Source organism: Syngnathus typhle, linkage group LG17 (assembly GCF_033458585.1).
Source record: "Syngnathus typhle isolate RoL2023-S1 ecotype Sweden linkage group LG17, RoL_Styp_1.0, whole genome shotgun sequence".
NCBI classification, from domain to species: Eukaryota; Metazoa; Chordata; class Actinopteri; order Syngnathiformes; family Syngnathidae; genus Syngnathus; species Syngnathus typhle.
This window is the reverse complement of record NC_083754.1, coordinates 3,583,490-3,608,182: the sequence shown is the minus strand read 5'-3', so window position 1 is coordinate 3,608,182 and position 24,693 is coordinate 3,583,490. Positions and strand designations below refer to the sequence as shown.

General features: G+C 40.5%; 5 protein-coding genes and 1 non-coding gene across 11 annotated transcripts; 2 read left to right on the top strand and 4 right to left on the bottom strand.

The window, feature by feature from the left end:
- Nucleotides 1–328: 328 nt before the first annotated feature.
- On the top strand, nt 329–3,239 carry csdc2b (cold shock domain containing C2, RNA binding b). The gene is made up of 4 exons (XM_061302931.1): nt 329–513; nt 1,193–1,518; nt 1,708–1,830; nt 2,055–3,239. Exons 2-4 carry the CDS (start codon nt 1,337–1,339, stop codon nt 2,215–2,217), a joined length of 468 nt encoding a protein of 155 aa, XP_061158915.1. The 5' UTR covers nt 329–513; nt 1,193–1,336; the 3' UTR covers nt 2,218–3,239.
- On the bottom strand, nt 3,178–6,898 carry LOC133170185 (phosphomannomutase 1). The gene is made up of 8 exons (XM_061302911.1): nt 6,499–6,898; nt 6,251–6,368; nt 6,010–6,086; nt 5,792–5,883; nt 5,607–5,706; nt 5,119–5,194; nt 4,149–4,264; nt 3,178–3,791 (listed from the first exon to the last, which is right to left on the bottom strand). Exons 1-8 carry the CDS (start codon nt 6,562–6,564, stop codon nt 3,669–3,671), a joined length of 768 nt encoding a protein of 255 aa, XP_061158895.1. The 5' UTR covers nt 6,565–6,898; the 3' UTR covers nt 3,178–3,668.
- On the top strand, nt 5,203–18,145 carry gucy2ca (guanylate cyclase 2Ca). 6 transcript variants are annotated; one of them, XM_061302840.1, is made up of 29 exons: nt 5,203–5,909; nt 8,540–8,641; nt 9,144–9,192; nt 10,176–10,288; nt 10,400–10,467; nt 10,545–10,766; nt 10,850–10,968; nt 11,137–11,236; nt 11,313–11,424; nt 11,487–11,640; nt 11,706–11,791; nt 11,863–11,980; nt 13,490–13,571; nt 13,648–13,741; nt 13,850–13,912; nt 13,986–14,057; nt 14,130–14,234; nt 14,439–14,525; nt 14,604–14,736; nt 14,801–14,938; nt 15,004–15,092; nt 15,179–15,270; nt 15,351–15,509; nt 15,580–15,772; nt 15,839–16,013; nt 16,258–16,356; nt 16,427–16,521; nt 16,608–16,684; nt 16,745–18,145. In XM_061302840.1, the coding sequence occupies exons 4-29, from the start codon at nt 10,280–10,282 to the stop codon at nt 16,944–16,946; spliced, it is 2,943 nt and encodes a 980-aa protein (XP_061158824.1). In that variant the 5' UTR covers nt 5,203–5,909; nt 8,540–8,641; nt 9,144–9,192; nt 10,176–10,279; the 3' UTR covers nt 16,947–18,145. The 6 variants fall into 6 exon arrangements, 4 of the variants coding, with proteins under 4 accessions (XP_061158824.1, XP_061158822.1, XP_061158823.1 ...); XM_061302838.1 differs by lacking the exon at nt 5,203–5,909 and adding an exon at nt 7,319–7,605; XM_061302839.1 differs by lacking the exon at nt 5,203–5,909 and adding an exon at nt 7,319–7,605 and having other exon boundaries at nt 8,439–8,641.
- LOC133170194 (uncharacterized) lies at nt 17,163–19,960 on the bottom strand. Its single transcript, XM_061302925.1, has 3 exons — nt 19,751–19,960; nt 19,440–19,598; nt 17,163–18,114 (listed from the first exon to the last, which is right to left on the bottom strand). Exons 1-3 carry the CDS (start codon nt 19,908–19,910, stop codon nt 17,795–17,797), a joined length of 639 nt encoding a protein of 212 aa, XP_061158909.1. The 5' UTR covers nt 19,911–19,960; the 3' UTR covers nt 17,163–17,794.
- Nucleotides 19,961–20,290: 330 nt separating this feature from the next.
- plbd1a (phospholipase B domain containing 1a) lies at nt 20,291–24,403 on the bottom strand. The gene is made up of 11 exons (XM_061302867.1): nt 24,226–24,403; nt 23,744–23,966; nt 23,490–23,573; nt 23,220–23,361; nt 22,869–23,006; nt 22,566–22,710; nt 22,261–22,461; nt 22,014–22,154; nt 21,751–21,936; nt 21,106–21,212; nt 20,291–21,039 (listed from the first exon to the last, which is right to left on the bottom strand). Exons 1-11 carry the CDS (start codon nt 24,293–24,295, stop codon nt 20,863–20,865), a joined length of 1,614 nt encoding a protein of 537 aa, XP_061158851.1. The 5' UTR covers nt 24,296–24,403; the 3' UTR covers nt 20,291–20,862.
- Nucleotides 24,404–24,572: 169 nt separating this feature from the next.
- Nucleotides 24,573–24,645, bottom strand: trnar-ccu (transfer RNA arginine (anticodon CCU)). The gene has a single exon. It is a non-coding gene; the product is annotated as a tRNA-Arg (tRNA).
- Between the last annotated feature and the right edge of the window lie 48 nt (nt 24,646–24,693).

Here is a 24,693-nt window from a genome sequence, read left to right as displayed (position 1 = left end):
AGGTCATGGTGCATCCAAAAAAAAAATCAGATAAAGAGGATGACTTTCATATGACTCCATTCTCCCTGGTATTTGTATTTTGTTTATTTGTATGCATTGATGGCCTCTGTCATCATTGAAGCTCCAAATCCCATCGCACCACACGCCACTGCAATTTATTATAAAACATCAACTCCCGAAATTGTGCCGATTAATATCCAAAATTTCTCTCCACTTATCATCGCGTGGTTCCGTCACGGAAAAGCTGTGCAAAAGTGAACTTTCCGCTCCAGCGAAGCCCACTTTCAACGCATCTCATCCGCTTGCAGGGTGGAGCGCGACGCGCATGCGCACTCTGGCATCACGGCATCGGAAACCACCGTCAGCTGCGCACGCCCGCCCGCCCGCCGTCACGTTAGGTTTTCCCCATTATTTATTTGATTTGCTCCTTATATAATGCTACGCATCAATTCAACTCACACGTTTGACACAGTGAGCCAGCCGACCGTCCAACTAGCTGGTTGGAACCGCGCTGTAAGTAACATTCATCTTCATGGTGCATGGTGGCGACCGTCCGCTTTGTTTTGGGATGGGGACAGATTGTTTTGGGAAATCGCTTTCAAATATTGTCTTTTAATTGAGCAACGTGGCTTCTGATAATCTTAAATTGATCATCAGCAGTGGTTCTTTTTATTCCATCCATACTTGACTGCTCGAGTTTTATAGAAGCGAGATTATGCAAATATTTTATATTGTGGATTTGATGCATTTTAGTGCATTCGTTGGCTTGTTATTCATCTTTCCGGTTCGCTCTCGTGCCATTGTGCCTCTGATTATTTGTACTATTTTTGGTACTTCTAAAAAAAAAAAAAAAAAAGATGCGATTTCTATAGTCATTTGGGAATTAGGGTACCTACGTCATTCGGTGGTCGCCTCCTGCAGCTGTTGTGACGTCACCTGCCAGTATCACACACACGAGTGGGCGTGACACGAGAGCGATGCAATGAATCATCTTAAATCACATTAATCATTATAGCACAATGCAGTTGCAATTTTAATTCCTATTCTACATCCAAATGTTTGAACCAGTTATATCTCTATTTCCAAATATGTGGTTTCAATATTGTGTATCACTACAACGACTGCTTCTCTCAGCTCGCCTCTCCATCGTCACTAAATGTGCTTCACTTCCTCGTGTTGTTCTTCCACACAGCATGTGTGATAGACACGAAGTGACAGTGCTGACCCGGATAACTTGCTGAGCTCGTGTTCCATACTGAAGGAGGCCTCACAGGAGACAGCTGTGTTCAGCAGCAGACTGCAGCATCCCCCTCGTCTTCCTCCGATCGAACTCAGCATGACTGACCCCAACCTCACGTCACCCTCGGCGACCCCGCTTCGATCCCCCGACGCCCCGCTCAGCGTCTCCTTCCCGTTCCTTAGGGAGGGGAGTCGAGTTTGGGAGGAAAGGGGAGAGCAGGCGCTACCCAGGGAACTTCCCAGCCCGCTGCCGACCAAACGTACTCGCACATACTCGGCGTAAGTTCTTTTTCTGCGTGGAATATTGTTATTGAGTCATCTCCCCTTCTGTTGTGTTGTTTCGACACAATGAGGAAGAGCTGACATTCTCTGGTTTCGCTTTCATTTCTCTTTCTGCCTTTGAATCAGTCGTAGCCGCCACTACACAAAATTTGAATTCCCCCGCCTCCGCTTCTTTGTTTCACGCAGCACGGTCCGAGCTCACTCAGGTCCGGTGTTCAAGGGCGTTTGTAAGAACTTCTCAAGATCCCAAGGACACGGATTCATCCGGCCGAGCCGTGGCGGCGAAGACGTCTTTGTTCACATCTCCGAGTGAGTGACGGTTGAGATGTGATGAAATGAAAGTTGTTGAATGTTTATCCAGTTTAAGCTCCATCAATCTTCTGCACTGAAGAAAATTGCTATGTTGGATTTACTCAAATATATTTTGTCAAGCTGGTGCACCAAAAAAAATCATTTGGATCCAGATATGCATGTAAAGTCTATTAAAGTACTTCTGATAATATTTGTCGACCCGTATCTGTTTTCCGTTTCAGCATCGACGGGGAATATGTTCCCGTTGAAGGCGACGAGGTCACCTACAAAGTGTGCAGAGTCCCCCCCAAGAACCTGAAGGTGCAGGCGGTGGAGGTGAGGATAATTCATCTGAACCCAGGCACCAAACACGAGACCTGGTCCGGGCAGATCATCAGTTCTTAGGTTCGGATCGTGGATGTACAGGGTTGTAGATGGACGGACTGAAAAAACGTATATCAAGCGCATGTTCCCTTTGCCGTTTGACTTAATAGCTACCGCTCTTCCGCTAACTATGACGGGTTCAAACATTTGATTTGGGTTGATCGCGCAAGACCCGCAAACAAAGGTAGCGAATGATAAAAGACTTAAGGTGCCAAAAAACAATCCTTTAGTTCGGTACTCCATTTTCTGATCGTTACGGTGCAAAATAGGGCACTAAATATTCTTCCTGGTTCTTACGTAAAGCGAAGGTCATTGGAAGAGGAACGTGAATGTTTAGTTTTGCTTGAGGGGAAGAAAAAAAATTCGAGCACAGGAAAAAGTAGATTAATGTGGTAGTTTTGGTCAGGAGTCGTTCTGGAGGACTGAAGCATGCATATCAAATGTTATTTTACTGTCTTGTTTACTCTTTTTGATGATTTAACTGTTAAATCTTTGGTTGCGGGAAATACCAAAATATCCCAAATGGTGAAACTTCACGCCGAGTTAAGTGAGAAATAAGGCTCCGCTTGTTTTGCTGTTGTGTTTGAAATCATTTTGTGTACGGAGCCGTGAACTCATTCAAATAGTCCGTGTGTGTTTTGTGTATGCTTAGTTTGTATGATAGTCGACTCCTTGACTTTCTAGTCACAGAACTGTTTGTTGTACTGTAGAATTTCAGGTTGTGATCAGTTCAACTGTATTGTGGTACTACGACCTCTTTAGCATTTCTGTGTGTCTCACTGTCAACATAGAATTTGGATTATTTATTCGGCACCTCCAAGTTATGTTTCCTTTGGTGGGGGCTTCTACTGAGCCATGGAATTACAAGAAACCATTTGACGATTCAGTTTGTGTCTGTTTTTCCACTTGAGAAGTCTTGCTGAGCAATACATATTTTCCCATGTCAATAATCCAATAGTAAAATCTACTCAGCAATGTCAATTTCTGTCAAAATGATTTATTAGCGATACATTGAATGAATAAAACCAGATTCATGATTTACAGTGTAGGCTACATACACCTTGTCATCACTTTCAAGTTTAATATGTTTAAAACAGGGCTGATGCAGACATCGGATTTAACATGGACATTCGTGAAATTAGCATGGTCACGTTATCACAGAAGCTTCATTCACTGTAAAAGTTCAAATTCACTAATACCTAATATAAACTTGATAAAAGCAGATAAAATCTAGAAATGATATGCACCTCGGAGACATGAATAAACCTGGAACGTTTTGACAATGGCGGAGAAAAAAAAAGACATTGTCTTTTACACCCTATTTAGGGTTATACTGTAGATATTTTAAAAAACAACTTGGAGAAAATCATTTTTAGTAGTTTACAACCAACCCGTTGCGATCCACTGGTTGATTTTCAGCAGGCATAAAAAATACTCTGCAGAGTAGGCCATGAAAAAAAAAATATATAACATCAGGATTCACACGACGGCTCATCGAAGAAAAGCTGCCGACATCGGATGGCAGTGTCTCTCGGCGAGTCGACCGTGTAGCCGATGGTACGCGGGTCGTTAAAAATTTCATAATCGTTTCCTCCCTGAGGAAAAGAGACACAAAAAGCAATGAGGGATGATTAGTGCAGCCTGATTAGGTCTTGTTGAGACACAGCCACTTTTCATCTGACCTTTAACCTTTCACTGCATGACATCGGCATCTCAACAGATTATTTACTCTCACTTTTTTCTTTTTCTTCAATCCAATATTTACGACCTGGCCTGCCTCCAAAACAACTATTAACTATTTGGCATGACCTCAAATAATTAGCACTTAGCACTCGACATATATTGAAGGAACAAAAGGTCCTCGGATGGATTACAGGTTATTTGAGGACGACATTGCTTTACACTTGACTTGTCTAAAGTGAAAATAGAGGATACAAATTTGACAAACGTACATCTGACGTCTCATTGCCGAAGAAGTAGATGGCATCCAGGCCTTCGCTCGCTAGCAAATCCAGACATAACCTCTTGTCCCAGCCTTCGGGAAACACGTCAAAACTGATGAGACCACCTAAGAGCACAAAGCAAAGGTCAATATTTGGGTACTCGCTTGCATAATCTTCGATTGTACAAAAGAATGAAGAAATAATCCTGCAAATAAAGAACAAAGGAGGATGGAGTAAATCCAGTTTTTTTTTTTTTTTACACAAACGTGTCAAAACAAAACCATTAGCCATATGCTGCCAAATGACTCTTGCCCTTGATGGAGGCTTTTTCAATCAGCGGACAAACCTGTTTTTTTCCTCACAGTTCAGTGACTTTGTTAGCAGACCAGCAAACGCTGCGGCCATCAAGTCAACGTGGTGTCCAAACACCACCAGAGTGTTTTGGGAACCAGGTCACCGATGAAAGCAATAATATCCAAAATGAATTTAACTCATATAAACTCATTCCATTTATTTTTCCATAACCTTTGTTGACCTATATAATTAGGCCCCACCCCCCCATCTTCCCTTCTAACCTAAATACGCCTTTTCTTTCAGCCGCATTGAAAGTGATAAAGGCAGCAACTGTACGGCAAGCAGCCAATCAGAAGGCTGTTTTCCCTCACACGCCTCCTCACATGTCCATCATCTGCCATACTATTTACGGCAGTTGGCGCTAATGCTTTTTGCTTTCAGCCTCTAATGCAGGGGAGAGTGAAAATTCATTCTGACTATAGCTTGAGGCAAACATTTTAGCAAGACCCTATAGAAGTGTTTTTTTTTTTTTTTTTTTAAACTCCACTGCACCATACTTTAAAGACAACCAGAACGATCTGGATGAATGAGAATACATAAAGATTTTTTTTAATACTAATATAATCATAAATCATTGCTATAATAACTTACACATTATGTTCTCATACAAACCAACATTTCTCACCTCGAGTGAACCGCAGTCCCTTTCCGGCAAATTCCTCCTTCAGGGCAGCAACAAATTTCTCCTGAATTCTTTCTTTCTGTGAAAGGGAAAAACATTGTTGCTGCACAGAAAATGTAATGGAATTAATGGAACTCCTCAAATATGTTCATCACAACTGCTAAAGAATACTAGTGTGAATTTTAGAAAGAAGCTGAGGGGGTTAATTTTCGGTCAGCTTGAGCGACCCGTCAATGTGCAGCCAAGACAACTGTCCCGAAAGTGCAACAATGTTCAAACTCCCCTTACGTGATTAAACACGTTTACTGAATCACAAACCAGTTTGTTTAGCTACTAAATATTAACGGACTAGTTTTGTCTCCGTAAAGTTTCATACTTCACAAACAGCAGTCACAAAGGATCACTATCAGGTTTTCATAGAACCAACAGAAATGTATGACTCGCTCCCCAGTCTCATGAATAACAATAACCGTTTTTTTTTTTTTTTTTACCTTATCAATTTCAGAGAATTCAATTCGTTCCTCGAATGTGCAGTTCCGACCGATGGGGGAAATGTTGAGCATTCCATTCCTGAACTCAATGAACGTTCCCCTGTCGATAGAGAGGCATTGGAAATTGTTCAGAACCTTCCACAGAAGCGCCAAAAAAACAATAACCCAATTTTTGGATGATTAACCTTTTCTTTGGCAGTTTGATGAGCCCCAGGTAGCCTAAGCAGAAGTTAATGAGGTCCTGCAGCAGCTCTTCCCCGATATGATTCTGGATTGCCTGTGAAGCAGCACGCTCATTTTAAGGTAAGAAGTAAATATCTGTTTTTAAATAAAAGTACAGCACAGGTATGTAAAAAAAGAAGTGCATAATTGTCATGAATTACTTCCCACCATTGTCACTTACCTGCTTTGAGTGGAGTTTGCCATTTTTGTACTGCACGGTGCCATTTTCAACAAACACGTAGTCAAATTTGTGTATGACTGCAAAAGAGGAGAAAAAGGTGGATAAATATGATTTACTTGGTAGATTTATGATAAGCAGTAATTGCAGCGTTGCACACTTAGTTGTCATTTGCATATCAATCATGGCGTACATTGAAAAAAATATATATATCCTAATTCCTTAATTGGATCAATTGACTCACCGTCATCTCCTTCGCCGAGTTGTTCCGCAATTTTGGAATAATCTGACGCACTGATAATGCCAATTTTGACTTTCCTTCTTAATTTTTGGAAGAACTCATCCAGCTCTGGGTCTATTTTCTGCAAATTAAAATGCATTACTCAGTGCAAAGATGGAAAAAAAAAATCACTCAATCGATGGATGAATGGAAATACTTTATATAAGATGTTAGCTTTTGCTTATATGAGAGTATTTGTCTAAGACGCTCACCTCTCTCGGTGGCGTCAGAGTACCATCCACATCAAACAGGCATAGGATAGTTCTGTCTGCAGACATGCCGACCTGCTGGTTTTCTTGTCTTCTCTTTAAATTCCAGCTGTTTTGCTTCCACTCTTGCTCGAGAACACGTGCACCAACATTAATAAAAAGATTCCGAGATAGATCTGCAGTCTTGAAAATGAATGCATCAGTCAATCAGTCACCCCATGAACTGGACTCCTCCGTTTTAAAAAGGTTTCGTTTGTTCATCAAACTGCCGCATATTCTTGTCTTTCCTTTTAGGTCCACGGTGCTGATACGTTTTTAGATCTCACACCTTCCAAAACATATCTTGACAAACGGGTCGGGTTTCTTTTCCCAATGTCAAGCTCCGTTGGCAGCCAATCATGGTCACGATGGCCGGTTAGTGACGTCAGCGAGTAGGCGGGGTTTGGAGGGTGACTTGCTTGTCAATCAAACGGATCTAGTGTAATAAAAAATAATGTGATTATATAGTATGTTTAATATACATATTATACAGGTAACATAATAATATAAATATTACATAGATAACATAATAATGAAAAGATTAAATACATTGGCCAGTATTAGCTGGGATTAATTTAATTGCTAAAATAATCACTTAATCTGCTTTATTTTAATCTGGATTTCTGTAATTATAATAACAGTCCAAAATGACGGTGGCAGCGCAGACCTTTAATCCATGAAACTCGTTTTATCTTGTTTTCAGTGAGTCACATTTTCCACCAGAGAGCGACATTGGAGAGAGAAAGAATCTCTTAAAACGCTCTGGAAAACGGACATTCTAATAAAAAAAAGACAAATTAATATCATTAACGTTATTTCTACACTAATAACATTCAATGGTTTGTCCAGATTTGTAACAAACAGTGATTATATTTCTCTGTAAGGAATCTTAACAGAAACCAAGACATAATTGACGCTTCGTGTAATGAATTACGCATGCGCGATGCATCAAATCTCAACCCATCAGTGGCAAGGCGGAGGTGGTAGTTGTTTCCTTCCAACTCAGAGCTTGTTGGTTTGAGGTGGCCCATTAAGCAATATACTGAAGCCCCAGTTGAAGCCCCTGATGCTGTAAGTATTGCAAACCATTTAACTATTGAGTACAATTTAAAATTAGTCGCAAAATAGGTCAATTAACCAATCAGGAACAGTTCGACCACTCCAATCGTAAACAGATAAATGAATGATTGTCTCACACAAAACTAAGCTATTATCTTTGTAAACATTGATTTATCTAGAACAGCTAGATTGTGCAAGTGTCTGGTAAATATGAATCACTTGGGCGTTTTATCAGCAATCATAAATCAGAAGTAAACGTGTGGTTCAAAAGAAGAGATAGTGCCACGGTGTTAATAAGTGTGACCTCATTTGGGTGCAAAATTGGCCACGTGACGTCACTGACATGTGAATTCATGCTGCGCATCCGTGTGAACTTAATTTCACCAAGTCATTTCATACAAGTGAGTGAGTTTGTCGTCATGGAGGTCAACAATTTGCCTGATTTATTAATGGCCTGCGAATTGATGCCTTTAATTGCATGAGGTGCCATAAAGAAACTAATCATTAGCTTCTGAAGCCATCACATCAAAGTCTGACCTCAATGTCGTCTCATTTAGCTTCGTACGTGCACAACTTAAAACGATAAGACATACATTGCATTGCTTTCCGGTTGTGACCCTTGTTAATGAATCCATCAACATATTATGCACACTAATAAATATAAGTAAACGATGAAGAGCATGTAAATATTATTAATGTGGTCGATTTGTTTTGCAAGAACCTCCGGAAAAAAAAAAATATTCTAGCATGTTTTCATTTCATGTGGTTACCATGAAACACAACTGTGAGGACACAATATGTTCCTTTTAATATGTCAATGTTTCCTCTCCTTGATAATATGCCAGGGGCGGCTTGGAGGTGGAAGACCTCCTCACATGAAATGGGTCTAAATGGCTGTTTGGTCCCCGCCAACCTAAATATTACAACGTCATATATGTTTGCTCAGGAGCTTTACGACCAGCAAGGTGGCACTTCAACAGGAAGCTGAGTTATGATGCTGGAGAGCAAGAAGCTTTCAATGGAAATATTGACGATGGACTCAACTGTGGTATGTTGTTTTTGTGCTGTTTGGTATTGGTAACGGATGTAATAAAGCCAGAAGTGGGAATAAATATTCATATTATGTACTTAAGATGGAAAAGTACAGAAAAAAAAAATCCTAAAATTAGAAGCACTGATTTGACACATTTACTGTAAAAGTAAAAAATGACAACCAAATTTTACTGTCCATTATATGCAACACCAAATTTGATAAAAACAAAACAACATAGAAAATAGAACTTGAGAGCATGTTTTTATTTAGATTAGACAAAGAATAAAAAAAATTGAACCTGCTGATAAAAAACAAACTGAATTTTCAAAAAACAAAATGAACTAAAACCCCCCAAAAATGTCTCTCAGGTCTTTTAACTGTGGTTACAGCGGTTCATAAGTGGTTTGGTCTTTTACAGGCTTAATCTGCCCTACTTTTATAGCATACACTGTTTATCAGCTCCACACCAGCCCTGTATTTATAACCTGTCGTTACCTTTGTCCCTTTCACCATACAGTCCCTCTCCCTTGAGTGAAAAAAACAAAACTTCAGAACACTGACAAACAGTAAGTCACCTTTTGTATTCACCATTCACTCCAATAAGAAAAGAATATTTAACCAGTCATGTTAATTAAACCAATCAATTATTAGCGCTCCTCCGTCACATCCATTGTGAAGATTTCCAGGTCGGAAAGGTCAGCGTATAATTAAAATAATACTGGGGTGGTTTAGTGTTGGCCCTAATGGAGTGTGGGAGTCTTCAACGGCCGGCTTGCCTTGGCCTGGATGGTGTTGTGACTATCAGTTGTTCATTAACGCACGGAGGGAGGACTGATAGCGCAAGCACACAGCAAGCAGGAGGATTATTGCTCTCAAGCTTTCACCGGCGAAGCAGCGGCAGGGTGGCGGTCTTCCGCATTGTCTTTACAAAATCTCAGGAAAAAGCTGATTTTTTTTTTTCACGCGCTTGGATGAAGGAGTGTGAATCAACAGATTTTTTTTTCACCTCTTCGCTTTGGATTGAAGCAATCTCAGGAGGTGCTCAACTCTGAAAAGAAGTGATTTTTTTTGAGGGGGGGAGATGTAGGAACTGTGGCAAGACAAAAAAAATGACTAGAATGAGGTATAAGATGAGAGGTTTGAATAGTTTACCTTACCTGGGAATGTTGGTCATGGCGGTGATGGGCAACAAGATGCTGGACGACTGTCTGGCGTCCAAACGTCGATTCGCTATGAACGTTGTGCTGCTGGAAGACAACACGTACGGGTGGAGTCGGCCCTTCGTGGAGGCGGCGGTGGCGCGAGCCATTGAAGAGGACAGGAAGGAGAATATTAAACATAGTAGGGTTTGAATGTTTATATTTTTTTTCTCGCGCTCCTATTGGCTTGCATTGTTGCTATGCAAAGAAAAGCAGAAATCTTTCTGTGCTGATACTGTTGGTAAAATGATAAGGAAAAAAATAATCCCACATAGCAAAATATATGGACATCTAAAAATGATAATAAATAAATGTTATACCTTCGTAAATCTTCTCTTCCATGTGTCCAGATTTAAGCTTCGCTTTGACAGCTAACTACCACGGCTTCAACACGACCCTGTACAACCGGCAAGGCTGTGGCAGCAGCACTTGCGAAGGCGTGGCCATACTCAAGATGCTACACGTGAGTGTGCATCAACATATTTTTTCTTTACATGACTGTATATAATATATACATATTTATATATTTATTTGGTGATGAGTCAGAAAGATCCACTTCACTTTGACTCTACAGAATAATGGTGACGTCGGTTGTGTCATGCTGGGGCCTTCGTGCACGTACGCTACCTTCCAGTTAGTGGAGTGAGTATGACTTTGCTCCTCTATCATCATCACGCTTTCAAGTTGTAACCCACTGATGTGCATCCCTGGCGCTTCAGTGATGAAGTTGGCCTGACCCTAAGCACGCCCGTCATTTCCGCCGGGAGCTTCGGCCTCTCTTGCGACTACAAGCCGAAATTGACTCGGATTTTGCCGCCGGCACGCAAGATCTCGGATATGTTCTACCACTTTCTGAAGGAGGAGTTGCCATTCAAGGATGAATGGCAGCATGTTTACGTATATAAGAAGTCCAGCGATAACGCGACAGAGGATTGCTTCTGGTGAGCCATGATGACATCATCGCTCGGTTCTTTGCCGTTGCTGTTCTCATCTCCTTCTTGTCGTTCCCTTACTTTGTTTGAAGGTATACCAATGGACTGGAAGCTCCTTCCGCCAACTTTGCTACGAAAATCAAAAGAGAAATGCTACGTTCCGAGAACGACTTAAAGGAAGCTCTCATAGATAACCGACGACACAGTAACAGTGGGTGACCCTTTTTTTATTTCATAGTATCGATACTTGGTATCAGTATCACTAACTAACAGCTCTATATTAGACCAAATCAATCAACAAAAGGCAAAAAGTGCTTTGATTCAATTAGAATCGAATTTATTTTTTGCTCTAATGATGCAACCTCTATATTCATTTCAGTTTTCATCATTTGTGGCCGTCCTGATGACATCATTCGAATAAAGTCCAAAGTGGGCCCGATTCAGCCAGATATCATGTTCATTCTCATGGATATTTACAAGTAAGCTTCTCAACACAGCTATAGTCCATTTGATCATTTTAATTAACAGTTAAGGCCCTCTTTTCTTCTCATCCAGTCCTGAGTATTATGTCAACACGACATCCAATCAGGCCATGCGTAACGTCCTGGTCGTCACTCTCCCGCAGAGAAACTACGACTACGGATCGACTTTACCTTTTAACGACACGGTGAGCTGGACTTTAAATGGAATTTAGGAAAACGTTGAACTTTTTCTCTCTTTCAACGGCAGATTAATGACTATGTGGCTGGCTATCACGACGCCGCTTTACTGTTTGGTAAAGTCCTCAGGGAGAGGATGCTCAGTCAGAAGAATAACACCAGTCGCACAGGAGTTAATGACGTCCCGCTTAGCGATAATCCATTCGGGAATGCTTCCTTTTATGGTATGTCTGGATTTTGGCATTGACACGTTGGTCAGTTTCGTGAAGTGTAAATTTGCTGCATGCAGGTATGGCAGGCCATTATGTCTTGGACAAGTACGGTGACAGAGACGTTAACTTCACCATGATTTACACATCCACTCTAACCGGCAAGGTGAGATGACCCGCAGCATCTTTCATCGTTTTCGGAGAGTCCGAATGTCACAAATGTTATTTCTTCCGCAGTATGAGACTCTGCTAGTGTTTGACACGTCGAGGAATGAAACTATCGATGTGGCCCATCATCCTGCTCTGGCTTGGAAAGGAAATCGTTTGCCTCAAGATATACCGGAAAATTCCGACGGTAGATATACACACACAAATTGAAAATTGACGCATTCGAGGAAATATAAGGGGACTAAAGTTGACCCTTGGGGTACACCTTTTTTAATAATCTTGAAATCTGACTCACTTCAGAAACACATGGAGTTCTCTGACAAAGAAAAGAGTTGAAAAATAATCGATTGAAACATCAATAGAAATAAAATATCATTTATCTTCCGTATTGTAACCAATTGACCATTATTCTTATGAATTCCTGTTCATTTCCACAGTTAACACATTTTATTTATTTATCTATCTATCTATCTATCTATCTATCTATCTATCTATCTATCTATCTATCTATCTATCTATCTATCTATCTATCTATCTATCTATCTATCTATCTATCTATCTATCTATCTATCTATCTATCTATCTATCTATCTATCTATCTATCTATCTATCTATCTATCTATCTATCTATCTATCTATCTATCTATCTATCTATCTATCTATCTATCTATCTATCTATCTATCTATCTATCTATCTATCTATCTATCTATCTATCTATCTATCTATCTATCTATCTATCTATCTATCTATCTATCTATCTATCTATCTATCTATCTATCTATCTATCTATCTATCTATCTATCTATCTATCTATCTATCTATCTATCTATCTATCTATCTATCTATCTATCTATCTATCTATCTATCTATCTATCTATCTATCTATCTATCTATCTATCTATCTATCTATCTATCTATCTATCTATCTATCTATCTATCTATCTATCTATCTATCTATCTATCTATCTATCTATCTATCTATCTATCTATCTATCTATCTATCTATCTATCTATCTATCTATCTATCTATCTATCTATCTATCTATCTATCTATCTATCTATCTATCTATCTATCTATCTATCTATCTATCTATCTATCTATCTATCTATCTATCTATCTATCTATCTATCTATCTATCTATCTATCTATCTATCTATCTATCTATCTATCTATCTATCTATCTATCTATCTATCTATCTATCTATCTATCTATCTATCTATCTATCTATCTATCTATCTATCTATCTATCTATCTATCTATCTATCTATCTATCTATCTATCTATCTATCTATCTATCTATCTATCTATCTATCTATCTATCTATCTATCTATCTATCTATCTATCTATCTATCTATCTATCTATCTATCTATCTATCTATCTATCTATCTATCTATCTATCTATCTATCTATCTATCTATCTATCTATCTATCTATCTATCTATCTATCTATCTATCTATCTATCTATCTATCTATCTATCTATCTATCTATCTATCTATCTATCTATCTATCTATCTATCTATCTATCTATCTATCTATCTATCTATCTATCTATCTATCTATCTATCTATCTATCTATCTATCTATCTATCTATCTATCTATCTATCTATCTATCTATCTATTTATTTATTTATTTTTGGGGGATTTATTTGCCTACTTCGGACATGAGCTTTTTGTACGTTTGTTTGTAGTCTTGACCACGCAGACTGTGATTGTGATCGTTCTGAGCCTGAGTGTCGTCGTGGTGACCGTCGTCGCGCTCATCTTCTACAGGTAGGAAGTGTTTACGTGTGTGTGTGTGTGTGCAAACACACATGATCCAACTTAATTTGATTCCAATTCACGCTAGGCAGAACAGAAAACAACGTCCAATGCAAAAAAGGTGGTCTCACATCAACCCTCACCTGATTGGTCCACTGGATGAGAAGGAGGTCTCCCTAAAGGTAAAAGTCCGCAGAATTTGAGATTAGAAATGCATAGAAGAAACAAGTCGGTATTTATTACCGTAATGGCACCAAGCTGCTGTAATCATCTCTACCTGTTTGGAACAGATTGATGAAGATAAGAGGAAGGATAGCACGTTCTACTCACGTCGTGGCCGCTATGATAAAAAGGTTTAAAAAAAAAAAACATCCATAAAGAATGGGAAGCGAAAATATTAACAGCTTTTGACTCTTGCATTTTTAGCCCGTCATCTTAAAAGAGCTCAAACAAACCGATGGAGACTTCACAGACGAGCAGAAGATTGAGCTTAACACTGTAAGACATTCCACACAATGTAATAATAAGATACAGAATTTTTACCTTCCCTTTTATATGTTTTGATTCAAGCTGCTGCGTATCGATTACTACAACTTGACCAAGTTCTACGGCACGGTGAAGTTTGAGTATGCCGTGTTTGGGATGTTTGAGCTGTGCTCCAGGGGATCCCTCAGGGTGAGGAAATGATTCCAAATAAAACACACACACACATCCCAAATAGCAGCCAAACCGAATTGGACACGTTTGTGCAATACCTGTGATTTATTACTTTTATTATGACATATGATGGCGTCTATCTTTTTCCATAGTACACAATCATTTTATTGTCGATTACTATGGCTGACACACTTTTAATTATTATTTTTTTTATCCTTCCAGTACATTCTGAATGACAGAATTTCCTACCCAGATGAAACGTTCATGGATATGGAGTTTAAAATATCAGTCATGTATGATATCGCAAAGGTAATGAATTGAATGTGTTTTTTGAATTCTTTTTTTTTTAAACATATTTAAAATGGACCTCTCACCTACCTGCACCAGGGCATGTCTTATCTCCACTCCAGTAACATTGCAGTCCACGGGCGCCTCAAATCCACCAACTGTGTGGTTGACAACCGCATGGTGGTGAAAATCACCGATTTTGGCTGTCATACACTTTTGAGGCCAGGCAGAGGTAAGCGGGAGAATTTTTTTTTTTCATTGTAATATTGTGCTGTCATTAATTCCTCCCCCTTCAGATGTATGGACAGCGCCGGAACATCTCCGTAAAGATGGTGTATCTCAAAAAGGAGATGTCTACAGCTATGGCATCATCGCACATGAAATCATTCTGAGGCAGCCTCCGTTTTATACTCAATACTATTTGAGTCGTGCAGGTATTGATTAGTGATTAGTTAATGAATAGATATGTGTGTAAATTCAATGTTATCTCATCCATCAGAGAAGATTTACAGGGTGCAGTATCCTAACGGGATGCGTGTGTTCAGACCAGAACTCAACTTTGATGGAGTGTCAGAGAAAGAAACTGAGGTGAGAGAAATAAATTGAGAATGAGGAAAGGCGTATCGATCAAGCTGATAAGATCTCATCTCGTCTGCTTCCGTGTGTTACGCAAGTTGTACATGTTGATGAACAACTGCTGGGATGAAGATCCTGAACGGAGGCCAGATTTTAAGAAAATCGAGTTAACGCTGGGTAAGATTTTCAGGTATGTCGCAAAATCTTCTCGACCTTCAGATGAGATGTTTGCAAACCGAATATTGCTAAGATGTTTTTTTGTTGTCGCAGCAATTTGCACAATCAAGCCACCGAGACATACATGGACAACCTGATCCGCCGTCTCCAGATGTACTCGAGGACTTTGGAGAATCTGGTGGAGGAGAGGACAGCTTTATACAAGGCTGAGAGGGACAGAGCGGACCGTCTTAACTTCATGCTACTTCCCGGGTGGGTTTAGTACCTGAAATGTTGGAGTGGAAGAGCATTTTTGATGAGTCTCCATATTTTTTCTTCTCAGCCCAGTGGTGAGGTCACTGAAGGAGACAGGCATAGTGGAGCCGGAGCTCTACGAAGAAGTGACGGTGTATTTTAGCGACATTGTCGGATTCACCACACTTTGCCACTACAGCACACCCATGGAGGTGGTGGACATGCTCAATGAGATCTACAAGAACTTTGACAGCGTCCTCGACCACCATGACGTCTACAAGGTGGCATCTCCACTCTTTCATCTCGATTTCGTCTTCAACCAGGACGCTGATGATATTTGTTTTCAGGTCGAGACAATTGGCGATGCGTACATGGTCGCATCGGGTCTGCCAAAACGCAACGGCGACAGGCATGCCGTGGACATTGCACACATGGCACTGGACATCTTGTCATTTGTTGGGACGTTTGAGCTGCAGCACTTGCCGGGCATTCCTTTGTGGATACGGATTGGCGTGCATTCAGGTAAAAGAGGGCACCAGAAAAAATATTTGGACATTAAAAATATAATATAATATAATATAATATAATATAATATAATATAATATAATATAATATAATATAATATAATATAATATAATATAATATAATATAATATAATATAATATAATATAATATAATGTATTAAAAATATTAAAAGCAAATATCAAAAAAATGAATAAAAATAATATAATAACCTACTTAAAATAAGTTCATTGTGTTTGTGGAGGTCCCTGTGCTGCTGGAGTGGTGGGGAACAAAATGCCCCGCTATTGTCTATTTGGAGATACAGTCAACACGGCATCACGAATGGAGTCCACGGGCCTGCGTAAGAAACTGCGCACAAACATCTACCCTGCAGTAAGCACTTGGTTTAATGTGTAATCCCCATGTTCCAGCGCTGAGAATCCATGTAAGTCAGTCCACCATCAACATTCTGCAGAGGACTGATTGTCAATTTCAGTATGAGCAAAGAGGAGAGACGTATCTGAAGGTGAGCTGGATGCACTTTGACCTGCTTCTTCATCCAAACCTGAATTGCAAAATAGCAACTGTTGGGTGTCCATTACTGACCCACAGGGGAAAGGCAAGGAGATGACTTACTGGTTAACTGGAGTGACCGGAGGCAAATACAATCTACCTACACCACCAACAGCGTAAGTCAACCAATCTTCCCGACAAAAAAAGAAATCTGCAGCAATCCATGTTGGTCTCAGGGAGAACATCCAGCGACTGCAGCAGGACCTGGCCGACATGATCGTATCCAGCCTGGAAAAGCGTGGAAAAGGCAGAGAGAGTTTCGAAAAGAGGAAAACCTTGGTCACCAGACGGAGAGAAACTAGCGGCAGTCTGCCCGGGGAAAGTTCCCCGGAATATTTCCACCTAGCTGTCACTGATAACCCCAGTACTTATCTGTGATTATAGATTACTACCAGCCATAATCTGCAGCAATTTCAATGAACACTCCTGGACAGGAGAGAGTAGCAGTGACTCACCCAGGTATGTGGAAACTGAGACTCGCACTATGCTGTTGCATTGACAAGTCGTTATTTTCGCATCATGTTTGTTCTTCTCTTCCAACTGCCGCCTAGCAGCAACCTTCTAAAAAGAGCAAGGATGGAATTTGACCTGACATGATATGAACACTGCCTTTATTTAAAGAACACAACATGGGGATGCTAATCTAATAAGTGATGCGCTAATATGTTTTGTATTTGCACCACATTGTCTGCACGGATTGAGCATTCGACAAAGGGATGGAATAATCACTTGTGTGCAAAATACTTGACTTTAGTATTTCCTAGTATTCATTAACAGGTTCTGAAAGATGCAAGTGTTGTATATTTAAATATTCACAGCCACATGAGTCAAAAGCAAAACTTCTTCCTAAAACTCCAAACACACAAAGAAGGGTTAAGTGCACTTTTGTTATGCGGTAGTGACCTCTTATCGGTGATATTCTTCTATCACAGATATTGATAAGGCACCAAACATTCTATGTGATCTATTTGCAATGTTATAAATTGCAGAAAGGATGAAAATCCGTTGGGTTTTATTTTTAAATGTCGCAAATTAAACTGAATTCATCAACCGGGTTAAGCAGCGTATCCACGCTGTTGCTAGGCAGAATTGTCGGGCACTTAAACATAATGTCATGTTTAAAGATGCCACTAACAGAATCGGTCAATTTCTGGATGCCTACTGTGGCAGTTAATGTGATTGCAACAGAATCCCAGCGAGAAAGATGTATGAAGTTGAAATAGAATCTACATAGTTTTGGTTGTAACCAATGCCGTGCCACCAAGTTCTGTGGCAGGAAGTGGAAGTCTGTGCTCTCTCATGGCATTGCATAGTAGCAGCACTCCAATCTCCTCAGCATGGTCTGTTTCCTCTCCGCGAGTTCCCTTCTGACATTTTGAGGTCCCCCTGCAATTGACAAAGTCGTCGTCCCATTTTGAGGTGTTGTGGGGTCCCTGGTGGTATAGGTGGGCACAGGCTGAAAAGGCTGGTGATGCTGAAGGGGACAAGTGACTTTCAACGGGCGGCTCTATTTTTTGGGGATGCTCAGGTTCAGACTCCACTTCTTCTGCAATGAAATAAATGAGAACAACAAATAAGCTTGAGTGAATATGCTTGGAGTAATTTCATATACATATTGTGGACAATATAAATTTTAATTGCTTTATAGGTTTCTGGTGGGTCTACAAACCCATCAAGCGCAAAATGAAAAAAAGTCAACTAATTTACATAATAACTAACACTTCACCGAGTTTCTCTGTCATGACATAAGAATGGGGCCAACCCATGGGTTGCCCGAGAGAAGAACAGAAACCACAGTTTCTCGCAACGAGCATAAGCGTCACACCTTACACCCGCTCGCCCACTTCCTTCATAATACCCCTGAGACGACTGTACCCTGATCATACAAATTTGCAAGCTCAACATAATAGAAAACATATGCAATGAAGTACTAAAGTACTCAATTCTTGAGTAGTAAGTACTGACACTACTAGTATAAAATTTTGCCCAAACAATAATGATAGGTATTTTTTAAAGAAAGGCCTATACATCCCAATATAGTATTTTTTTTTTTCAATTTTACAAAGTTAATGGCAAATTTCTTCCCTAGAAAAAACATTTGATATGTATGTAACCCATTAAAAAAATTGGTTACTTTTTTATAGTTTAATTAAATGATAAAAATACTGCCGATATTATAGTTGTGTATTTTATTTTAATTTTATTTGGCTTTCACAGACATTTAAAAGACACTAGAAGTGCACTTAAGTAGAAATGAGACTTACCTATTAGCCCGATCTCTTATATCGAGAGAAATTGACAAGATTAGTAAGAAATGAGACCACACCCTTCAAAAAGACTTGATTGAAAGCCGCTACACCAAAAACCCGCCGAACGCATTAAACCGAAATTAAATGATTAAAACGCATTAAAATATTAAAATACGTGTCAGGAAAGACTCGTACATCAGCGGGAACATTGTTGGAGACTGTGTGCCGAAGTTCTGACTACTTTTCAACACATCGTGGTGAGTTAGCCTCATGTGCTAATCAGGAGCTAATTGATAGCATTAGCTGGCCGTCGCATGGCCGTTAATGCTAACTAGCTCTAGCTTTTATCCTTCTGTGTGCTAACGGTATTTTTTATTACTGTGATGAATAGATAATCGAGTGGAACTGGATTTGAGAGTCAATGAAGACTTTTGGCAGGTGAGTTTACTGACCTGTCTACAAGTCAAGTAAGTGTCAAATGTTAAATCTTAAGCTTAAATGTTAAGACCTTGTCTCTGATACCATCGATGTGTGATTACTGAATAGCAAATTTAAAGTCAGTCAACAGAATGAAAAATCTGGAAGTTTCTACCGTATCACAACAATCGAGTTCCGCATGTACCTGAGGTTCTACTGGGTCTCCTCTGACGTCTGTATATGATGAACCAGAGAGCCAAAGCCATAATGGACCCCAGAGTGATCAGAACCAGCACAATCCACAGTATTGGAATCAGAGAAATTGGTGGGGCTGATGTGCTTTGAACAAAAACTGGCATCACCTCTATGGGGAATACAGAACAGAATGAAAGGACATGTTAGTCAATGCTAAAAAGCAAAAATCACAGTTCAATATCATTTTTGTGTTGTTTTAGGACGAATATTAGAGGCAACGGTATGATAACAACGTAAGAGGCACATAACTGTGTTTCTCACCTGTTGGAGGTTCAGGTCCGGTTTCCAACACCTTTAAACTTATACAATCATTGACAACGTTGTCCCATTTTTTGCCAAGAGGACAATTCTTGGTCATAGCTGCAATAGGAGTATTTTTTTTTTTTTTACTAATGGGAAGAGAAAAACTGTGAGACCTCATAGAAGGCAGCCACTTTTATATGAAAATAAAACAGAGTGCCTTGCAGACGTTTCAGTTCCTCCTTTTCACAGGAAGGGGTAAATTACGTACACGGGTCCCTAGGGCCAAACAGCTCACTATTTTACTTGAACACACCTTACATTGTAGATTAAATGAAGACAGTAGATCTGGCACAGCATAGACGTCGCACGAAGTCAAGGAGCGATCAAAACATTCATACAAAGAATTTATAAAACTTTTCCACTTCAACATGACTCGCTATCCTGTCAATCTCTCACATTAATACAGCAACGGTAGTGCATTAATACATTCAATTAAAAGTAGAAATTGTTGCGGTACAGTAAGTCATTTATGTAGTAGAAATAAGACAGGACAGCAAACAACTTTAAAACTTTATTCATCAAATGCCATAAATGTGCATCACTGCTTCATAGCTAAAGCTGACAGTGGTATTTTAAATTTCACAACCCTGAAACATGCTTAGAAATTGATCCAGCAAAGCCCTGAGAGTTGATCGTGGGATCACGGATGGTATCATCCATTATGAAAACAACAATGATTGAGCACACGCAAGGCTTAGACTGAGTCTTAGTGCATTGTCATTACAGATGCAAAAAGTGAAAGGCATAAAATATCCAGACTTAACTTCACCCTGAGACATGTTTGCATTGTGTGAGACACATTGAAGTAAAGGAGCAAAACTCAAATCACTCAAAAAAAAAACCTCACTGTACGTGTTAGGAAACAGAAACAAGGTACAGGTGGTGTCTCCGAAAGAAAAGTTAAATCCGAACAAGTATTGTACAATCTTTCATAGTATAATTTTATTTAATAACAATCATTGCATTAAGTTGTATCCTCTCTTAAAAAAAAATCATAGTCATAATTGCTATTCGGCGCATTCATTTGAAATGCCTTTTAAAAGCACCAGGTTTCCTTACTTGTATAATAGTTAAGGCTGGAAGAGGCGGGGCTTCATAGTGACAAAGGTGAAATTGTAGTACTGTGGCAGACCCTGGTGGCTGATGTTGCTGAAATTATCCCACACGAACGGCGGGAGTCCATCTTGTGTCGTCGGCCCGTTCACTGCTTCTGCACTGAACTCTCCCGCCATTTGGAAATCTGTGACCTAAATAAACCACAATACGGAAAAATTAGCTGATGAGGTGGATTTGATCATCTATAAGCATTCTACCTTGGTGTCATAGCATCCGCTCGGTGAAGGCTCTTTGGTCTTCAGGTCGTTACGACAACATATGGACTTGCAAGGGTCACCTTTAGAATATGGGTCATTCTTGTAGTCTGAAAAAAAAAAAGACAATTTCAGTCAAATACTTGCATCGAGGAAGACAGAGGAGGCAAAATACCGGTTTAGAAGAAAGGTGAGAAATGCTAAGCTTGTGTATTCAGAGAGACTCTTCAAACAGCTCTGCGGCTGCTGGAGAGGATTTTGGCAAATCACCAACTACAAAACATTAAGTTTTAGTGCGAACAAACCGGTCCTTGTGCAGACCTTCACTGGAGACATGTCTGCTTCAAGACCCCCACTACGTTTCCTGTTCCCAAGAAGCCACACATTACGGGACTTAAAGACTACAATCCTACGGTGCTGACATCTGTAGTCAAGTTCTTTGACATCTGGACTCCCGGGACGCTAAACAAGATCACGTTTGTGAACTTGTTCTGCCTTCATCCTCTCAGAGATCCTAATGGACCAGAAGCAACATGTGTAGCTGGGCATGACTGTAGGACACAAGAGCCATCAGGTCTGCATATTTTCTTCCTGGCTCTTCTACCTATAAATCAACTGCTGCGCCGTCAGTGTGAGACAAAAACCCACCATTGAATCTCATGATGTACTTTAAAGAGTCCAGGTCCTTGACATTAGCTTGGTCTCGGCGGAAGATCTTCGCTCTTGAGCAGAGGTCATAAGAGAAGTCTTCTCCAAATTCCTGCTGCATCAGCTCATACCCACTCAAGTTGTAGATGTTCTGGTGGAAGGGCACGTTGTAGGACGGCCAGTAACCTGCCGTGGTAAACAAAAGCCGATCAAGACTACAAATGCCAAACTGAGAATAAAGAGTCAAGCTGGACTGTTCTTACCTCTGCGCAGTGCTTGTGTCTGGTCAGAATGCTCCACCAGCCCAGGAATCTGCTCCACCACAGTCAGAGCACCATCACTAATACTGTGGCCCAGTTTCACTTTGCTTCGGTCTAACACCATGTACTGGTTGTTATATGTACCTGCAACAATGTGACGACAGTGTTATGTCCAGGTATACCCATCTGGTTTCTCGACCTGTTGTCCCGTTAAAGTTTGGTTTCCATATGTCATGCTTTGTCCACTCACCGGAGTTGTACTGAGAGAAGATGTTGGCCCACTCCTCTCCTGTATGAGCCAAACTGTGAGCAAGTCGAACCCTCTGCCAGGCCAGCAGGCTTTTGGGGGTGACGAATTTAAAGAGGGATGTGTTGAAGACATTGTTGGTGGTCTGGGTCATCATGAGACCACTTCCCAAGAGGTAGAAGTCATCCAGGGACACCAGAAATCCTGAGAAAGGCATTCAGACCTGTCATGGTGAATGATAAGCAACTACATCTTGGCTGTTTTGACAGTGATTCTCTCAAGAGTACTTGAGGATTCCTCATGCCTACCAGGGTAGCTGCTGAAGGATAGTTTGCCAGTGGCTGTGTTGGGGTCAGCAATGTGGAAATCCCAATGTTTGTAGATCCGCATGGTGGCTGCGTATGTGTACCAGCTGGAGTGAGCAAAGAAGAGGTTCTCAAAGCCTGGGAGCATCTGATAAGAGGGATTGAAGATTTCAAAACTCAAGTTTCTGTGTGGAGTAGGCATGCCCTATACCTGATTTTTCTCCCAGAACAATGGCTTCTTTTTGGATCCCCCCCCAAAAAACATTTTCGAAAGATTTAGATGCTTCATCCCAATTGATTCCAGACCTTTATGAGTGCCGAGCAGTGTCCCATCCCCGGAAGTTTCAAGTGTGCCGGTTTAGTAGGGGTGGGACCCAAGGCCGGGATCAGATCCAGCAGGTCTCCGACAGCGTTCAGGAACTGAACAGCAAACAGGGACAATGGCTGTGGGAATGACAGCAGATAGTCAGCTTTAGAAAACAGAGTTCAACAAAGTAAAGGACACGCAAAGGCTAAACTTCCCCAAAACTGTAAGCAAGGACTTGTCCATTTTTATTCAGATCAGCGTTTCTACTTCCTTTATAGTTGGCAAGGAAGTCGCTAATAATTCCCACTTCGATTTGAATGCGTGATCATCCACTGCAAAAAACAGAACACCTTTTTCCCTTGTCTCTTGGCCCATTCTGCAACTCCAGCTTGCAGACCGTCCACCTGGGCCACAACGAAGCCTGCATGTCTCCACAGAGGATCAGAATCCTTGTTCGTTTTCACTTGTAGTCTGGTCCAAGAGTCCTGCTGCCTTGAAGACCAAACAGAGTCACATGTTGCTCACAGCTTTAAGACAACACCCAAATTACTCTAAAGTCACATGACTAACAGTACATCTGAAAGGATATTGTGGTTCAGTAGTTATAACTGCAGACTCACTTCATGAAGTTCTGGACCTGACCCAAGATATCAGGATCATGGATGAGCCGAGGGTATATGTTAGTGTAGTGATCTATCATCTGTCTGGACAAGAAATGAGTCAAAGTCTGACGAGTGATTTTAGTTCATTTCAAAATATCCGACTCGAAAGTGATCTTTATAAAGCTTCTGATCTCACAAAGGACAGAGATGATCAACAAGTTGGATTTCAAGGAACGATAATATGTAGGAACGCGGGGTCATTCCGTACTTACTGCGCAGTGAGAAAGCCCTCTAGGTACCCCGCCAGGAAAAAGGTGACCTCGTCAGCCTCTGACGTTTCTCCGTAACCAGCTCGGATCTCAAGAACACTCCAGCCTGTACTGGACAAGGTGTCATTCAAGAAGCCATATGCGTCCCCATTTATATCTAGGACCCCGTCTTTCAGCAAGACCGTCTTTTGTTGGTCGTCCCAGTACACTGTAGCTTTTGTGAAATCTGGATGAGACACCAAAAAAAAGGTCAAGTCATGAGAGCTGAAACTAACAAACTAAAGGGCTTCAATAATAGGAACACAAACAATCTTCATTTAAACTTACAATTTGTATGTGTGTATTTTTAAGTAGCCTCTTTGTAGGTAGTTTTAAAAGCCTGCAACTAACTGGTTACAACACGTACACATACTGGTTACTCAAATACCTGTACATGAGTTATTTGACGCACAAAGTTCAAAGCATGATTTGTATGACCTACTTACCCCCGGCTGCAGAGTAGGCAGTCAACGCCGCATCGAGTAACAGAAAAACACACAAACTATTTAAAAACATAGTTCCACAAAGTCAAGCGGTGAGCATTACAGAAAACAGCCAGCTGCCACTGAGAAGGAGCGAGGGAGAAGTGCAAACTGTTAAGTAAGGCAGGACTGGTAGACCGAAATGTGGATAGCAAGGAGACACCTAGTGGTAAAGGAAAGGATTACATGTGGACTCGTGATTGAAGGATGAGTCACATTAGCATCTTGTTCAAGGAAGTACTGCTATGTATGATGGCAGTGAAACATTTACTTGTACCAGACAATATTGCTTATTTGAAAATATTGACGTTCACCCCAGATGGGACTCGAACCCACAATCCCTGGCTTAGGAGGCCAGTGCCTTATCCATTAGGCCACTGGGGCAACTGATAGCGCTTTCTATATGTCATCGGATAAAAGGCCACTCACCAA

What these genes read in the sequence shown, in the direction of transcription:
- LOC133170194 (XM_061302925.1), bottom strand. Translation starts at nt 19,910, where the DNA reads ATGAGGTCTCACAGTTTTTCTCTTCCCATTAGTAAAAAAAAAAAAAAT. An exon ending in CGGACCTGAACCTCCAACAG is followed by an intron (nt 19,599 to 19,750) that starts GTGAGAAACACA and finishes TATTCCCCATAG; the next exon opens with AGGTGATGCCAGTTTTTGTT. An exon ending in GAGACCCAGTAGAACCTCAG is followed by an intron (nt 18,115 to 19,439) that starts GTACATGCGGAA and finishes ATTTCATTGCAG; the next exon opens with AAGAAGTGGAGTCTGAACCT.
- plbd1a (XM_061302867.1), bottom strand. Translation starts at nt 24,295, where the DNA reads ATGTTTTTAAATAGTTTGTGTGTTTTTCTGTTACTCGATGCGGCGTTG. An exon ending in ACTGCTCGGCACTCATAAAG is followed by an intron (nt 22,711 to 22,868) that starts GTCTGGAATCAA and finishes CCCTCTTATCAG; the next exon opens with ATGCTCCCAGGCTTTGAGAA. An exon ending in GCGGATGCTATGACACCAAG is followed by an intron (nt 21,040 to 21,105) that starts GTAGAATGCTTA and finishes TGGTTTATTTAG; the next exon opens with GTCACAGATTTCCAAATGGC.
- csdc2b (XM_061302931.1), top strand. Translation starts at nt 1,337, where the DNA reads ATGACTGACCCCAACCTCACGTCACCCTCGGCGACCCCGCTTCGATCC. An exon ending in CGTACTCGCACATACTCGGC is followed by an intron (nt 1,519 to 1,707) that starts GTAAGTTCTTTT and finishes TGTTTCACGCAG; the next exon opens with CACGGTCCGAGCTCACTCAG. An exon ending in GTCTTTGTTCACATCTCCGA is followed by an intron (nt 1,831 to 2,054) that starts GTGAGTGACGGT and finishes TTTCCGTTTCAG; the next exon opens with CATCGACGGGGAATATGTTC.
- LOC133170185 (XM_061302911.1), bottom strand. Translation starts at nt 6,564, where the DNA reads ATGTCTGCAGACAGAACTATCCTATGCCTGTTTGATGTGGATGGTACT. An exon ending in AATTCTCTGAAATTGATAAG is followed by an intron (nt 5,195 to 5,606) that starts GTAAAAAAAAAA and finishes TCCCTTTCACAG; the next exon opens with AAAGAAAGAATTCAGGAGAA. An exon ending in TCGGCAATGAGACGTCAGAT is followed by an intron (nt 3,792 to 4,148) that starts GTACGTTTGTCA and finishes TCTTTTCCTCAG; the next exon opens with GGAGGAAACGATTATGAAAT.
- gucy2ca (XM_061302837.1), top strand. Translation starts at nt 9,736, where the DNA reads ATGACTAGAATGAGGTATAAGATGAGAGGTTTGAATAGTTTACCTTAC. An exon ending in GTGGCCGCTATGATAAAAAG is followed by an intron (nt 13,913 to 13,985) that starts GTTTAAAAAAAA and finishes TTGCATTTTTAG; the next exon opens with CCCGTCATCTTAAAAGAGCT. An exon ending in ACGCTGGGTAAGATTTTCAG is followed by an intron (nt 15,271 to 15,350) that starts GTATGTCGCAAA and finishes TTGTTGTCGCAG; the next exon opens with CAATTTGCACAATCAAGCCA.